The 17,183-nt window shown below is 36.2% G+C and overlaps 1 protein-coding gene across 1 annotated transcript in view; it reads left to right on the top strand.

Annotated features, from left to right (window-relative positions):
- LOC123566373 (alpha-aminoadipic semialdehyde dehydrogenase-like) overlaps positions 1–16,471 on the top strand; it is a 28,507-nt gene extending 12,036 nt beyond the window's left edge. The window contains exons 14-18 of the mRNA XM_045360380.2: positions 11,809–11,925; positions 12,487–12,584; positions 12,875–12,948; positions 13,630–13,705; positions 15,611–16,471. Of these exons, the coding sequence (XP_045216315.1) occupies positions 11,809–11,925; positions 12,487–12,584; positions 12,875–12,948; positions 13,630–13,705; positions 15,611–15,665 (420 nt within the window). The 3' untranslated portion in view covers positions 15,666–16,471. The remainder of the gene's footprint in view (positions 1–11,808; positions 11,926–12,486; positions 12,585–12,874; positions 12,949–13,629; positions 13,706–15,610) is intronic.
- Positions 16,472–17,183: the final 712 nt, after the last annotated feature.

Here is a 17,183-nt window from a genome sequence, read left to right as displayed (position 1 = left end):
AGGTCAACTTTTCTCCTAAACTATCAAAGCTATTGCTTTGAAACTTGGAATACTTGTTCACCATCATAAGCAGACCCTGTACATCAAGAAACATAACTCCATCCTGCTTTTTGCAAGATTTATTGCCCCTTTTGGACTTAGAAAATCAGTTTTCTTGGTTAAGTTTTATGTTTAGGTCAGCTTTTATCCTAAACTATCAAAGCTATTGCTTTAAAACTTGCAACACTTGTTCACCATCATAAGTTGACCCTGTATAGCAAGAAACATAACTCCGTCCTGCTTTTTGCAAGATTTATGGCCCCTTTTGGACTTAGAAAATATCAGATTTCTTGGTTAAGTTTTATGTTTAGGTCAACTTTTTCTCTTAAACTATCAAAGCTATTGCTTTGAAACTTGCAACACTTGTCCACCATCATAAGCTGACCCTGTACAGCAAGCATCATAACTCCATCCTGCTTTTTGCAATAATTATTGCCCCTTTTGGACTTAGAAAATCATTTTCTTGGTTGAGTATTATGTTTAAGTCAACTTTTCTCATAAACTATCAAAGCTGTTGCTTTAAAACTTGCAACAGTTTTTCACCATCATAAGTGGACACTGTACATCAAGAAACATAACTCTATCCTGCTTTTTGCAAGAATGATGGCCCTTTTTAGACTTAGAAAATCATGGGTAGGACAATATTTCTATTACACAAAAAAAATCAGATGAGCGTCAGCACCCGCAAGGCGGTGCTCTTGTTTAAAGTAATATTGAATCCTTACATAAAGAGTTTAATAAAGTTACTAAAACTGTATATGAATGTTTTTTGTTTTGGACGGATTACACCAAACCGGAAGTGACTACTCAGTGTTACATGTGAAGTAGTCCAAAATGTAGTTCCATGCTATGGATGAAATCTGGTATAATGAGTGACATGAGGAGGTGACAGTTAAATTTTTGGCTTATGTTTATTGCTTATAGTATTGAGAATAGATCTAGACCATTTTCATTGTAAATTTCTTGGAATAAGTTTTATTCTTTGCGAAAAATGTCTACCTACGCGTAACTGCTAAACAGCTGTTTTCATGGGGGCATTTTTAGAGGGTGATGTTTCTCAGAACAGATTATTTTTCTTATATTCAACAACAGCTTTTAACTTCCCAGTAGCGGTGTATGGCTGGAACAATGCTATAGCTCTTGTCTGTGGAAACACCATGTTGTGGTAAGTTACAGAGATGGCAGAGGGTGATATTTGCTTATCAGTAATTGCACCTCCAAATACGAAGTATAATGGGGCTATATTTGAGTGGTTAGTGTCTATCCATTGACACTGATACAACTGATATTGAAATATATGAAATTAGGTTTTAGAATTTTTATGCCCTCGGCATCTACTGATGCGGGAGGCATATAGAGATTGTCCTGTTTGTTCATCCGTCCGTACGAGGTTAACCAAATGGGACCGTTTCTTCTAGCATCAATACCCTTTGCTATAATGACTTGATACTAATGCAGATGTAACCTGTTACCATTCCTCATCTTCAAACATCACCTGACCTCAGTTTCACCTTGACCTTGACCTTGTTTTGGACTTAGGTTGCTTTGTATGGGCCATCTCTTCGTTAACCAAATGGGACCATTTCATCTAGCATCAATACCCCTTACTAGAATGACTTGATATTAATGCAGATGTAACCTGTGACCATTCCTCATCTTCAGACATCACCTGATCTCAGTTTGATCTTGACCTTGACCTCGTTTTGGACTTAGGTTGCTTTGTATCGACAAGGATGCCACCGGGGGGCATCAAGCGTTTATTGAACGCAGCTTCTTGTTTGTTTAATTTTTGAGCACAATCAGAGTAATGGTCCTTTGTTGTAAGAATCAGGGCCTACCCTTGTTTTGATTTCCATACAAGTGTGATTCTTAGTATATACTGACAACATAGTTTTAAACTAATTGCAGAAAATACACATATTTTAAAATAAAATGGAGGGGTAAAGAATAAAATAATGCATGGTGGAAACTACCAATATGCTTTTAGTTGAAATAGAATTACCAATATAATACTGAGGTATATGTGTGTTTTTCAGGAAAGGTGCACCAACAACTCCACTAACCAGTATAGCTGTAACCAAGTGAGTTTTTACTTTTCTTCTACACTTGTTACAAGATAATTCATGTCTATGCATATAATTGAGCCCACAAAAATGAAAATAGTTATTATGAAAATCAGCTAGCAAGTTATTTTAAACACTATAAAAAGAGTTAAGGTTAATGACATCTGGGCATGATTATATGAGATAATTGTTGCCAGTTATTTCAAGGTAGCCTGGCAGGCTGGGTTTGAAAAATTTCAGTAGAATTTTCAAAAGTCACGCTCACATTTTGATGAATTATTTGTAATTGTTCATACATGTTTTACGTTCTGTATGATATTATGTTAGAATACGAAAAAGTAATATATCATGTATTTTTAGAGTAGTGACCTCAGTGTTGGAGAAGAATGGTATGCCAGGGTCTGTCTGTTCTATGGTTTGTGGTGGAGCTGATATAGGGTAAGTGTTAGGGAAGAATATAATGCTCAAGTCTGTTCTAAGGTGTGTGGTGGAGCTGATACAGGGTAAGTGTTAGGGAAGAATATAATACCTGAGTCTGTTCTATGTTGTGTGGTGGAGCTGATATAGGGTAAGTGTTAGGGAAGAATATAATGCTCAAGTCTGTTCTAGTGTGTGGTGAAGCTGATACAGGATAAGTGTTGGGAAAGAATATACCGGTAATGCCTGAGTCTGTTCTATGGTGTGTGGTGGAGCTGATACAGGGTAAGTGTTAGGGAAGAATATAATGCCTGAGTCTGTTCTATGGTGTGTGGTAGAGCTGATACAGGGTAAGTGTTAGGGAAGAATATAATGCCTGAGTCTGTTCTATGGTGTGTGGTGGAGCTGATATAGGGTAAGTGTTAGGGAAGAATATAATGCCTGAGTCTGTTCTATGGTGTGTGGTGGAGCTGATATAGGGTAAGTGTTAGGGAAGAATATAATGCCTGAGTCTGTTCTATGGTGTGTGGTGGAGCTGATATAGGGTAAGTGTTAGGGAAGAATATAATGCCTGAGTCTGTTCTATGGTGTGTGGTGGAGCTGATATAGGGTAAGTGTTAGGGAAGAATATAATGCCTGAGTCTGTTCTATGGTGTGTGGTGGAGCTGATATAGGGTAAGTGTTAGGGAAGAATATAATGCTCAAGTCTGTTCTATGGTGTGTGGTGGAGCTGATATAGGGTAAGTGTTAGGGAAGAATATAATGCCTGAGTTTGTTCTATGGCGTGTGGTGGAGCTGATATAGGGTAAGTGTTAGGGAAGAATATAATTCTCAAGTCTGTTCTATGGTGTGTGGTGGAGCTGATATAGGGTAAGTGTTAGGGAAGAATATAATGCCTGAGTCTGTTCTATGGTGTGTGGTGGAGCTGATATAGGGTAAGTGTTATGGAAGAATATAATGCCTGAGTCTGTTCTAAGGTGTGTGGTGGAGCTGATATAGGGTAAGTGTTAGGGAAGAATATAATGCCTGAGTCTGTTCTATGGTGTGTGGTGGAGCTGATATAGGGTAAGTGTTAGGGAAGAATATAATGCCTGAGTCTGTTCTATGGTGTGTGGTGGAGCTGATATAAGGTAAGTGTTAGGGAAGAATATAATGCCTGAGTCTGTTCTATGGTGTGTGGTGGAGCTGATATAGGGTAAGTGTTAGGGAAGAATATAATGCCTGAGTCTGTTCTATGGTGTGTGGTGGAGCTGATATAAGGTAAGTGTTAGGGAAGAATATAATGCCTGAGTCTGTTCTAAGGTGTGTGGTGGAGCTGATATAGGGTAAGTGTTAGGGAAGAATATAATGCCTGAGTCTGTTCTATGGTGTGTGGTGGAGCTGATATAGGGTAAGTGTTAGGGAAGAATATAATACCTGAGTCTGTTCTATGGTGTGTGGTGGAGCTGATATAGGGTTAGTGTTAGGGAAGAATATAATGCCTGAGTCTGTTTTATGGTGTGTGGTAGAGCTGATATAGGGTAAGTGTTAGGGAAGAATATAATGCCTGAGTCTGTTCTATGGTGTGTGGTGGAGCTGATATAGGGTAAGTGTTAGGGAAGAATATAATGCCTGAGTCTGTTTTATGGTGTGTGGTAGAGCTGATATAGGGTAAGTGTTAGGGAAGAATATAATGCTCAAGTCTGTTCTATGGTGTGTGGTGGAGCTGATATAGGGTAAGTGTTAGGGAAGAATATAATGCCTGAATCTGTTCTATTGGAATGATATAAGGAAAGGAAAGCACTGTTTTGTGTATTTTTAACTACCCTTCTACAGCATGCCTGAAGACGACTTTTGTTAAGATTGTAAATTGATCACCTGGAAGTGTTTGTTCGTCGTTGCAACTTAAGTGGAAAGTTCTTATCATTCAGCCTTTGCTTCTGTTGAATGCAACATTTGAAATGTTTGTTACATTGGGATGAACAGGTGTTGATTTGACATGTTTATGTTAAAATAAAATGAACCAGTGCTTATTACAATTGATTAAACAAGTACTAAATGTTTGTAAATCTAAGTTTTATCTGTAATAAATGATTTTATGAAACTGATGTCAGTAGAAGTTAAAATATGTTTTACAGGAGTCTGATTGCTAAGGATGAAAGAATACCCTTGGTGTCTTTTACTGGCAGTACACAGGTAAGTTGGCACTAGATTATATTTGTGCCTTCATGGCAGGATGGAAAAAATAGCTTTAAAAGTTAGTTAATATATTGAATGACTTGCCTCTGAGCTCTCTAGGTTTTAGCCCTACACTTACCTTCATGTGAGAAAGCAAATCAGCTGGCTGGTATTAGGTTGGTAGTTCTGCTTGTGTCTCCCATACCTGAAATAATGTCTGCAGGGGCACTTGCAGTTTCCTCCTCCACTGAAAGGTGGAAAGATTCCATATAATCTTTAATTGTGTTGGTATTACAAGAAACATAACTATATACCGTAAAAACTCGAATATATTACGCTAGCATGTATATTACGCACCCCCGATCTTGTATCAAAATCTTGGGAAAAATGCTTACATTGGAATATATTACGCACCGAAAAATCAGTCAGAAAACGTTGTTAACAAAGTCGAAATCGGCCATTAGCGGCATGCGTAAAAACGATTTCTCGTGAAAATCGCAATTGCTGCATAATCGGTTACAGACAACAGTGACAATATCTAACAGACAAATCAGTCAGAAAACGTTGTTTACAAAGTCGAAATCAACCAGTAGCGGCATGCGTAAAAACAATTTCTCGTGAAAATCGCAATTGCTGCATAATCAGTTACAGACAACAGTGACAATATCTGACAGACAAATTCTTTCTAAAGTATTTGAGAACTTTCTCAAGCTGTCAACACCTTAGTACACTTTAACTGACGTGCAAACAAACATCTCATAGTTATGGGCACATCAAACGAGAAAATCGTGGCAAATTAGCGTGTTTGTTTAACAATGTACGAGCCGATGTATTGATCAGTAATAATTTGCTGGAAATAAAGAAATAACAAACAGTCTGTTCTAATTGCAATTTATTTGAGCATCCTTGAAAGATAATGATTTTAATGATCAAACACCTACAACCCGGAACTGTGAAATTTTGTATTTTACCTAATTATTAAACTGACACATTATCCGGTGCTCTGGATATGTACAATACTTATTAATTAAATTTACAAATATAAAAAATTTAAACTCACAAATAAAATCAACTTTACCATATATCATCAGAGGTTTCGTTCCGTACGTGTTTTTAGACCCACCCAATAAAACGCTCTTCAAGAGGAGGTTAAAAAAGCACGGCCCAAAATGTAAACACGTGACAGTTGACAAAATTGTCCGATTTTCGCTGATATTTTCGGGTTTTCAAGCTGGGAAAAAATGTTTGAAGCGCTACCTTGGTATATATGACGCACCCCTTTGAGAAGATGGAAAAAAATCGTTAAAAAACTGCATCATATATTCGAGTTTTTACGGGGGGTATATGTATATCTTCTTAGGAGCTGTTATAGGTCACTTATGTGACCTATGTTGTATCTGTTTGTATTTAAGGTAGTTCTGCACGTTTGGATCAATTTTTTTTCTACAATGTGGGATTTGATTAAACTCTGATTTTTCAAAACTTCAAAATATACCTAGAAAATTCAGCAAATAAAAAGGATAGGGTCGTGTGCTTGATTTTTTGCTAGACTGATTTGAAAATTTTGGACCTCACGCAATTTTTCATAATGGGAATCTATAGGAAAATAGCAACTTTCATAACATTTTCGCGAATAGAACTTTTTCCACAATGTAGATTTTAATGAAACTTCTCAAAGTCGTAAATAAACATATGGCCTATAATATAGTGAAATAAAATGAATAGGTCCATGTGTTTATTTTTAGCTCACCTGTCACATAGTGACAGGGTGAGCTTTTGTGATCACACAGCGTCCGTCGTCCGTGCGTGCGTCCGTGCGTAAACTTTTCCTTGTGACATCTCTAGAGGTCACATTTTTTGTGGGATCTTTATGAAAGTTGGTCAGAATGTTCATCTTGATGATATCTAGGTCAAGTTCGAAACTGGGTCACATGCTGTCAAAAACTAGGTCAGTAGGTCTAAAAATAAAAAAAACTTTGTGACCTCTCTAGAGGCCATATATTTCACAAGATCTTCATGAAAATTGGTCAGAATGTTCACCTTGATGATATCTAGGTCAAGTTCAAAACTGGGTCACTTGCCATCAAAAACTAGGTCAGTAGGTCTAAAAATAGAAAAACCTTGTGACCTCTCTAGAGGCCATATATTTCACAAGATCTTCATGAAAATTGGTCAGAACGTTCACCTTGATGATATCTAGGTCGAGTTCGAAACTGGGTCACATGCCATCAAAAACTAGGTCAGTAGGTCAAATAATAGAAAAACCTTGTGACTGCTCTAAAGGCCATATTTTTCATGGGATTTGTATGAAAGTTGGCATGAATGTTCATCTTGATGATATCTAGATTAAGTTCGAAACTGGGTCACGTGCCTTCAAAAACTAGGTCAGTAGGTCTAAAAATAGAAAAACCTTGTGACCGCTCTAGAGGCCATGTATTTCATGAGATCTTCATGAAAATAGGTCAGAATGTTCACCGTGATGATATCTAGGTCAAGTTCAAAGTGGGTCACGTGCCTTCAAAAACTAGGTCAGTAGGTCAAATAATAGAAAATCCTTCTGACCTCTCTAAAGGCCATATTTTTTATGGGATCTGTATGAAAGTTGGTCTGAATGTTCATCTTAATGATATCTAGGTCAAGTTCGAAACAGGGTCATGTGCGATCAAAAACTAGGACAGTAGGTCTAAAAATAGAAAACCTTGTGACATCTCTAGAGGCCATATTTGTGAATGGATCTTCATGAAAATTGGTCAGAATGTTCATCTTGATGATATCTAGGTCAAGTTCAAAATAGGGTCACATGCCATCAAAAACTAGGTCAGTAGGTCAAATAATAGAAAAACCTTGTGACCTCTCTAAAGGCCATATTTTTTATGGGATCTGTATGAAAGTTGGTCTGAATGTTCATCTTGATTGATATCTAGGTCAAGTTCGAAACAGGGTCATGTGCGGTCAAAAACTAGGTCAGTAGGTTTAAAAATAGAAAAACCTTGTGACATCTCTAGAGGCCATATTTGTGAATGGATCTTCATGAAAATTGGTCAGAATGTTCATCTTGATGATATCTAGGTCAAATTCGAAAGTGGGTCACGTGCCTTCAAAAAGTAGGTCAGTAGGTCAAATAATGAAAAAACGTTGTGACCTCTCTAGAGGCCATATTTTTCATGGGATCTGTATGAAAGTTGGTCTGAATGTTTATCAACTGGGTCATGTGGGAAGAGGTGAGCGATTCAGGACCATCATGGTCCTCTTGTTGAGATATTTGGCCATGATTAAAGTGAACCGCCTATTTGAAGCTAATTTTAAGACATTATTTTGAATTATTTAACGTGTCAGGTGTTTTAATATCATATTTTCACTTTAGAAAGATAGAGACTGTAACTATTTGATAAATTTATTCACAGGTTGCCTTGAATTCATAAACTGATTTTCATTTCCGTACGCCGAATCCAGGCTTTATTCTACATTTTCCGTATAAATGACGTAACGACATCACTTCTGGTTTATCAAACGTGCAGAACTACCTTAAACACAGCAAATTGACTAACAAAAAATTTGTTACTTTTCATACAGACAGATTCATCTTGCCTCTAACATCCCTCATTCCCACAAAATGAAGGTAATTTACATTTGCCTTTGTCGGTTATTATGTCCTGAAAATCTTGCATGTACAGCTTGTCATTCCCGTGAGCTTTAATATTCAAATATTTTAGGTGATCACTCTTATATGACAATCTAATAGGCTCTGCTTCTTCTTAGAACAAATCTGTTTGAATGTAAAGGTTTCATATTTTAAGCAAAAAAAAAAATCCTGTCAGCATAATTTTACTGCTTTATGAGATGTATTTAATATCCATTAAAGCAGAAAATCAGGATTCTTTGTATATATTGTTTTCTATAGGTTGGACATAAAGTTTCTATGATGGTACAGGAGAGGTTTGGAAAGTTCTTGTTGGAGTTGGGTGGTAACAATGCTATTATAGGTAACTACCTGAAACCTGTTTCTTCTCAGGATTTGATGCATAACATGCACACCTCTTAAATGGCCAATAGGCAAAGTTTTATATCTTTATTTGAATGTTAGAGATTTAACAAGTGACTTTTACATTCAGAATTATTCATTCTCCCCTATTTGGAAATGTTACTCGTGAATGTAAGTTAATGAAGAATGCTAGTTACTGGAGAATGTTAGTTACTGGAAAACGTTAGTTACTGGAGAATGTAAGCTACATAGAAAACCCAAGATAGCAAATTAAGTAGACAGTAATGTGTGCTAGAATTTGAAAAATTTAAGAAAAAAACATAGAAACAAACATAAGCAAAGTTTAGAAGTTGACATATTATCAAATGGTACATTTTGTCTTGACCTTATGTAAGAAAGTTAAATTGCTCATGTTAATAAACAGGAAGTGGAAGTTTTGACACTGCAGTTAAGTGCAGCAATATATACTCAATTTATCAACTGATTGATTTCAGTAAATGATGATGCAGATATAGATATGGTGGTTCGTGCCTCAGTGTTCGCATGTGCAGGTACTGCTGGGCAGAGGTGTACAACCACAAGGCGATTGGTATGTATATATTATTGCCAGCAGGCTTAAGGTTAAGTAGACACAGGTGTACCTGAAAATACAGAAAAAAAAGTAAAAGAAAGGTGAGGTAGGAAACTATATGATAATATAAGTAGGAACGTATTACAAGATTGGTGGCCAAATGCATTTATAATTGTGTGCTTTTGGCTGTTACCAGCTGTAATTATAGACTTACATGATAGAAAGCAATTAAATTTCCAAAATACATTGTTTGAATTTTTTCTAGCAGTATGTACCAGGTTTCGCTTGCATTAACAGTACCCAACATGATCACTGATGTACTATGTCAGAAATAAAGCTTACAGAAAATTTGAAATTATTTCAGATATTACATGAATCTGTACATGATGAAGTGGTCTCTAGGTTAGTGAAGGCTTACGCACAGCTGAGAATAGGAGATCCCATAGAACGTAAGTACTGTCAGTTTATACTTTCAGTAAGCTTTGCCCAGTATATTTCTTTTATGCAAGAGTTATCATATTTCATCAAAATTTGATCCAGATCCATATCTCGCTTAGCTCAGTAGGGAGAGCGCAGATCTAACGATCAGGGTGTCGTCAATTCCATCCCTGGGTGGGGCATATGTTCTTCATTACCATGTGATAAAAGACATTGTGTCTGAAAATCATTCGTCCTCTACTTCTGATTCATGTGGGGAAGTTGGCAGTAAGTTTGGTAGAATAGGTTTGTTCTGGTTCAGAATCCAGGAATACCGGTTAGGTTAACTGCCTACCATTACATAATTGAAGTACTGTTGAAAAAAGGCAGATCCAAAATAAAAACTGATTACATGCAAACAACATTTCATTTATTATTGTTTAAATACTTACACTTATTTATTCTATACACAGCTGACACACTGTATGGACCACTACACAGTAAACAGGCCGTTCAGATGTATAACAATGCAGTAGCAGAAGCTGTGAAGGCCGGCGGGAAAGTAGAATGTGGAGGGGAGGTAATGGTGTTTCCTGTTGATAGTTAATAACTCGGCATTATTAATGGGAGTTTATTTTTTAAAGTAATATTGAATCCTTACATAAAGAGTTTAATAAAGTTACTAAAACTGTATATAAATGTTTTTTGTTTTGCATTTTACTTTTAATTGATTTCTTCAGTGTTTTATTGCTGAATAATGGCAAAACAGTTGATGCAGTTTGGTTATGGAAATAGTTTGTTCCATTTTGTAGAGACTTACCTTAAGCCTTCTTTACGCAAGGGAAACAATCTGTTTATATAGTGAAATTGTTGAGAGAACACCGTTTGTTGACCCTAATCCTGCCCATGTTATATCAGTGCAAAGGAAAAGTAACCTATCTATGTTAAATGCTATGCATGATAACACAGTTATGCATCTAACAGTCCTGAAATTGATTTCTTCAATTTTCACGTATTTCTAGATATTTTTCCGTACTTTGACTCTAATATATATGTGTAGTTGAGATTGTTCTCTTTCCAACAGCAGCCTTTTCAGCATATTTCACCTTGTGAAATTCTGTGGGTTTTGACTTTTTAAAATTGTCTGTTTGTTGACAAATTTCACCACAGAAAATGTCCCACTTTCCCCAGGGCATTAACTTATTTGATCTTTACATAGTTTTCTATTCAGATTGCTAATCCATGTGGCAATTATGCATGCTTTTTCCCTGCTTAGAGGTAAAAAGTGCATAGTTTGCATGAGGTTCTATGTCAATAGCCACCGATCTTTACATAGTTTTCTATTCAGATTGCTAATCCATGTGGCAATTATGCATGCTTTTTCCCTGCTTAGAGGTAAAAAGTGCATAGTTTGCATGAGGTTCTAGGTCAACAGCCACCTAAGCCTACCATAAAGTCTTAGCAGAGTTGTCTCCATTTTTTCCAAATATTTTACCCGGTACCATTTTTTTCAGCTCAAATAACTCTTTCAGAAAATGATCTTTTAATAATTTTTTCAGTCCTTGTACTTTGATGCAGTTAACTACACGAATATCTAAAATAGATAGTTCCTATTTGAAGTTTGTATTTTTAGTTACACTGCCTACATTTTGGTTATAATGCAAGATCTACTTGTACTCCGGTATTGGAGCTTATGTAATAAAGGTGCAGGGTACAGGATTTGCTTTTTGTCCCTTTATGTATTGGAAAAACTTGTCTTAAACCCCATGGTGTAAGATGCCTCATGTACTGTATTTTATGAATAAATGCATTTATTAATACGATACTATAATAAGATAATATATGGTATGAAATAAAAAGAATCTATCACTAGCAGAAGGTGCTGATGGACATTACTCGCTCTCGGGTAACCATTCTGCAGTAACTCAGCTAAGCCAGGACAGTTACCCATTAGCCGGATCTTCCTATCCACACCTGCAACCAGTGAAAGATTCTTATATTTTTACATGACTAATTATCTAAGTGGTCTTTTCTTCAGCCAGTAATTACCTAGGCTTGCACCATGTACCGATAGGAAATCAACTGCTCTAGCCTCAAGACTTGGTATGAGTTGTTTAGAAATGTTGACATATTTAATAAGAAAGTGTGTTTCTATTTGACAGGTGATAGACAGACCGGGTAACTTCGTACAGCCAACAATTATATCAGGACTTTCACATGATGATAAAATAGTTCATACAGAAACGTTTGCACCAATAGTTTATGCATTAAAATTTAAAGTAAGTTTATTTACAATACATATAATCAGGAATACTAATAAAAGGTTGTAGTGATGTTGACAGTTATGACAATTTACAAATTCTGCTTCCTTTCCTAGTGTTTCTTTATGTCCACTTTACTTAAATACTATAAGAGCAATAGCTTTGCAACTTTGCAAACTTGTTTATCATCATTAGATGGTTGTGTTAGCATAGAATCATATCTTTTGTTTCCATATTACCAGAATTATGGCCCTTTTTATATTTAGAAAATTGGTATTTCTTGGTTGGGTTTTGTTTAAACATTTTTTGTAACCAGTAGTTGAGTAAGAAGGCCAAGAAATGTACCTATTTTCTTGTATATTTTCTCAGTAAGCATTGGTGCCTGCAGGCAGTGCTCTTGTTTCTATTTTTTATCCTCACTAACAGTCACTATGCAGTCTGCTCATAATACTTGTGAGAGGTGTGAGGCATTGTGAAGAGATACATAGAATGTAGCTGAATGATAATGTTGTTAACATACTTTTAGTTTTGTCAAGAAGTAAAAATTGGAAAATGATATCTTAAGATTTAATTTTTCAGAATCTTGATGAAGCTATTGGCTGGAATAATGAAGTAAAACAAGGGCTGTCAAGCAGTCTGTTTACCAAAGATCTGGGAAATATTTTCAAATGGATTGGGTTAGTCTATTATCTTACGATTACACACATAAGAGCAGTAAGGTTCATAGAAAAGTTAAAACAGAAGTAAAAATGGAGCTTTTTGTACTGAGATACAAAATACATTCATAATAATAAAGACACATGACATTTAAGTTTTGTTCGGTTTAATGGAAGTCTGTCTGTTAAGCTAATGGGAAGAGTAGTTGTGCATTTAATAAGGCAGACAAAAATAACAGTTTTGTCAGTTTAAAGTTGTGTAAAATGCAAAGCTGTTTTTGATAAACTTTCAAAATTTTCTTTGTTTGCAGACCAAAAGGTTCAGACTGTGGGATAGTCAATGTAAATATCCCGACAAGTGGAGCAGAAATTGGTGGTGCCTTTGGTAAAACTTCTTTCCTTACTTGGTCTAAATACCACTTTACATAGCGTTAATTTGTTCTTGCGAAGAAAGCATGAAGCATATTTAAATCCTCATCAAGTTTGTAAGGTCATTCAATGCATGAATTGAACCGTTGACCACTTTCATTTTTAGTTTCATTTTTAACTGAACATGCAATATCACATTTACTCAGATATTAAGCAGGTGTTAAATGTAAGTGTTTAACTTATCACTGCAGCACCATCTTCAAATGAATCTTTAACATATATTTTTGATTGATGATTTCTCAAATCGAAGTTGTTGAATAAAGACTGCCTGAAAACTTAGTGCATGGAAACCATGGCACAGCGGTTAGCATATTTAAACTACCGTATTGAGTTTACTACCAAGGTTAATTTCCCAGTTGCAACTGATGTGTCGACTAGCGAACTTTGCTAGGTAATTAATTAAACTGGATGCTGGGGAGATAAATACAAGAATTGTCGTTGGCTCAGCTGGAAATAAGTGGTTCCATCCAGTCCAGATGGGGATTTCAGCTACCCGTGTAAGATAGGAAGTTTTTGCCTTTAATCAAGTGTTGTCCTGTAGTTAACACAACTTTACAGAGAGGTACAGTTACACTTATACTTTCATTTCATATAGTGTACTTGACAGAAGTAAATGAATGATAATTGTGAATTTTAGGTGGTGAGAAACATACAGGTGGTGGCAGAGAGTCTGGCAGTGATGCATGGAAACAGTATATGAGAAGATCTACATGGTAAAACTTTAATCTACAGTATAAATGCACGTTTCAGATTCATTTTGAACAGTTTTTGGTGTAAACATATCATAGGCAGATGCCTTATAAGCATTGGTAATATTAATTCATGTTTCCTGGATGAACAGCTTTATTGCTGTTTATCAAGCTTGGTCAGAAGCATTGTCAAAACGTCTTGGTCTGGTGATGATATAGATTTTTTAGTCACTTTGGTCATATATTGGCAAGAATAAAGGGAGTTGCTTCCGTATAAGGGTTTCACAGCTTTTTTTTAGCTCACCTGTCACGAAGTGACAAGGTGAGCTATTGTGACCGCTTGATGTCCGTCGTGCGTCGTCCGTCAACAATTTGTAAAAAAATCTTCTTGAAAACCACTGGGCAGAATTATACCAAACTTCGCAGGAATGATCCTTGGGTGGCCTCCTTTCAAAATTATTCAAAGAATTGAATTCCATATAGAACTCTGGTTGCCATGGCAACCAAAAGGAAAAGCTTTAAAAATCTTCTTCTTAAAAACCAGAAGCCTTAGAGCTTAGATATTTGGTGTGAAGCATTGCCTAGTGGACCTCTACAAAATTTGTTCAAATCATGACCCCGGGGTCAAAATTGACCCCGCCCCAGGGGTCACTTGATTTTACATAAGAAAATCTTAAAAAATCTTCTTCTCAAAAACCAGAAGCCCTAGAGCTAAGATATTTGACATGTAGCATTGCCTAGTGGACCTCTACTAAAATTGTTCAAATCATGACCCCGGGGTCAAAATTGACCCCGTCCCAGGGGTCACTTGATTTTACATAGGAAAATCTTCAAAATTTTTCTAAAAATAAACCAGAAGGCCTAGAGCTTAGATATTTCACATGTAGCATTGTGTAGTGGACCTCTACAAAATTTGTTCAAATCATGACCCCCGGGGTCAAAATTGACCCCGCCCCAGGGGTCACTTGATTTTACATAGGAAAATATTAAAAAAATCTTTTTCTCAAAAACCAGAAGCCCTAGAGCTTAGGTATTTGACATGTAGCATTGCCTAGTGGACCTCTACTGAAGTTGTTCAAATCATAACCCGGGGGTCAAAATTGACCCCGCCCTAGGGGTCTCTTGATTTTACAAAAATCTTAAAAAAAAAATTCTAAAAATAAACCAGAAGGCCTAGATCTTAGATATTTGACTTGTAGTATCGCCTAGTAGACTTCTACAAAATTTGTCAAATCATGACCCCCGGGGTCAAATTGACCCCACCCCATGGGGTTACTTGATTGTACATAGAAAAACCTTCAAAATTTTCTAAAAATAAACCAGAAGGACTAGAGCTTAGATATTTGACATGTAGCATGACCTAGTGGACCTCTACAAAAAAATTTCAAATCTTGACCCCCCAGGGTCAAATTGACCCAGCCCCAGGGGTTACTTTATTGTACATAGAGAAATCTTCATAAATTTGCAAAGATATTTGTTCAAGCAAGCAACTTAACTCAGGTGAGCGATATAGGGCCATCATGGCCCTCTTGTTCTTTGAAATACCAAGAACAAGACAAAACAAAACAGGTTCAGTACCTTTAACCCTTACCCTGCTAAATTTCTGTAATGAACTTGTCCATCTTCCAATTTAGACAATACCATTAACTGTTAAAAGGGGTGCTTAACAAAAAGATAATGACTGAATAGCGAACAGTGCAGATCATGATCAGACTGCATGGATATGCAGGCTGATCATGATCTACACTGGTTGCCAAGACAGGACCAGTTGTGTCCAGCATGGTAAGGGTTATACAACACAGATACAAAGCCTTACACAAAACTGGTACAAAACCTTATAAAAACTTAGCCTGTGTTATCCTTACTTATTCATGTAAATAACAATTAATTTCAATAGTAAATTTGAATGAATTGATTGTATTATTTCAGCACAATCAATTACAGCAAGGAGCTGCCACTAGCCCAAGGAATCAAGTTTGAATAATTGGATCAACATTGTGCTAAGAAATATGTACTCAGATTGTGAATATAATGTGATAAAAACTCTGGACAGATTAAGGTAGTACTGCACATTTCGGATCTTTTTTGCTACAAGCTTTTTCATGTTGATTTGGGTTCTTATTAAATTCTTCTTGAGATAATTCTGCATCATAATACTTATATAGAAATATTTTTATCCCAGATTTTTTGGATATGAAAGGTGTAAATGAAATGTAATATTTTCACTTCCATTAAAACTTGAGGGAAAATAAAGGCAGTTATGTTTATTTAAGTTTTTAGTCAGGGGTGTATTGAAACAGAATATGGGTTTTAGTGTAGATTGTTTGAGTACAAGTTTCAATGTAGGTTTTCTATGGGTTAAGTGGTAGATATAAAAGTTCTTATTTGAAATGTGCAGTACTTGTTTAAAGCAAACCAGAGGCATTTTCAGTATTCTGTAACATATATTGATATTAGATATGACTTGTTATAAATGTAAATGGTTGTAGTGGTTAAGGTACTAGAAAAGTGTGTCTTACAGGCAGTGATAATTGCAAACATTTATTTTACCCCCCGACAACAAAGTTGTAAGGGGGGTATACTGGTTTCAGGTTGTCTGTCTGTCTGTCTGTCTGTCTGTCTGTCCGTCTGGTCGTCTGTCCGTAGATGCAATCTTGTGTGCACCATCTCTCCTTATCCCCTTGACAGAATTTAATGAAACTTCACACAAGTGATCAGTACCAACAGTAGTTGTGCATGGGGCATGTTAGGTTCTTTTAGAAAAAGAATTTGCAGAGTTATGGGACTTTGTTTTTTTGTTACTGTACTATATACATAGACACAATCTTGTGCGCACCATCTCTCCTCATTCCCTGGACACAATTTAATGAAACTTCACACAAGTGATCAGTACCAACAGTAGTTGTGCATGGGGCATGTTAGGTTCTTTTAGAAAAAAAATTTGCAGAGTTATGGGACTTTGTTTTTTTTTTACTATAATATATACATAGACACAATCTTGTGCGCACCATCTCTCCTCATCCCCTTGACACAATTTAATGAAACTTCACACAACTGATCAGTAACAACAGTAGTTGTGCATGGGGCATGTTAGGTTCTTTCAGAAAAAAAAATTCCAGAGTTATGGGACTTTGTTTTTTTTGTTACTATACTATAGACATAGACACAATCTTGTGCGCACCATCTCTCCTCATCCCCTTGACACAATTTAATGAAACTTCACACAACTGATCAGTAACAACAGTAGTTGTGCATGGGGCATGTTAGGTTCTTTCAGCGACAAAAATTGCAGAGTTATGGGACTTTGTTTCTTGTTAACATACTATGTACATACAGTCTTCATATGCAATCTTGTGCGTGCCTAATCTACCAAACCCTTGCACACAATTTAATGAAACTTCACACAAGTGATCAGTACCAACCCTAGTTGTGCATGGGGCATGTTACATTCTTTTAGATAAATATTCTGCATAGTTATGGGACTGTTTTTGTTACTATACTG

This window comes from Mercenaria mercenaria, chromosome 8, assembly GCF_021730395.1.
Source record: "Mercenaria mercenaria strain notata chromosome 8, MADL_Memer_1, whole genome shotgun sequence".
NCBI classification, from domain to species: Eukaryota; Metazoa; Mollusca; class Bivalvia; order Venerida; family Veneridae; genus Mercenaria; species Mercenaria mercenaria.
The sequence above is the reverse complement of the archived record's forward strand: the minus strand, read 5'-3'. Positions and strand labels throughout refer to the sequence as shown.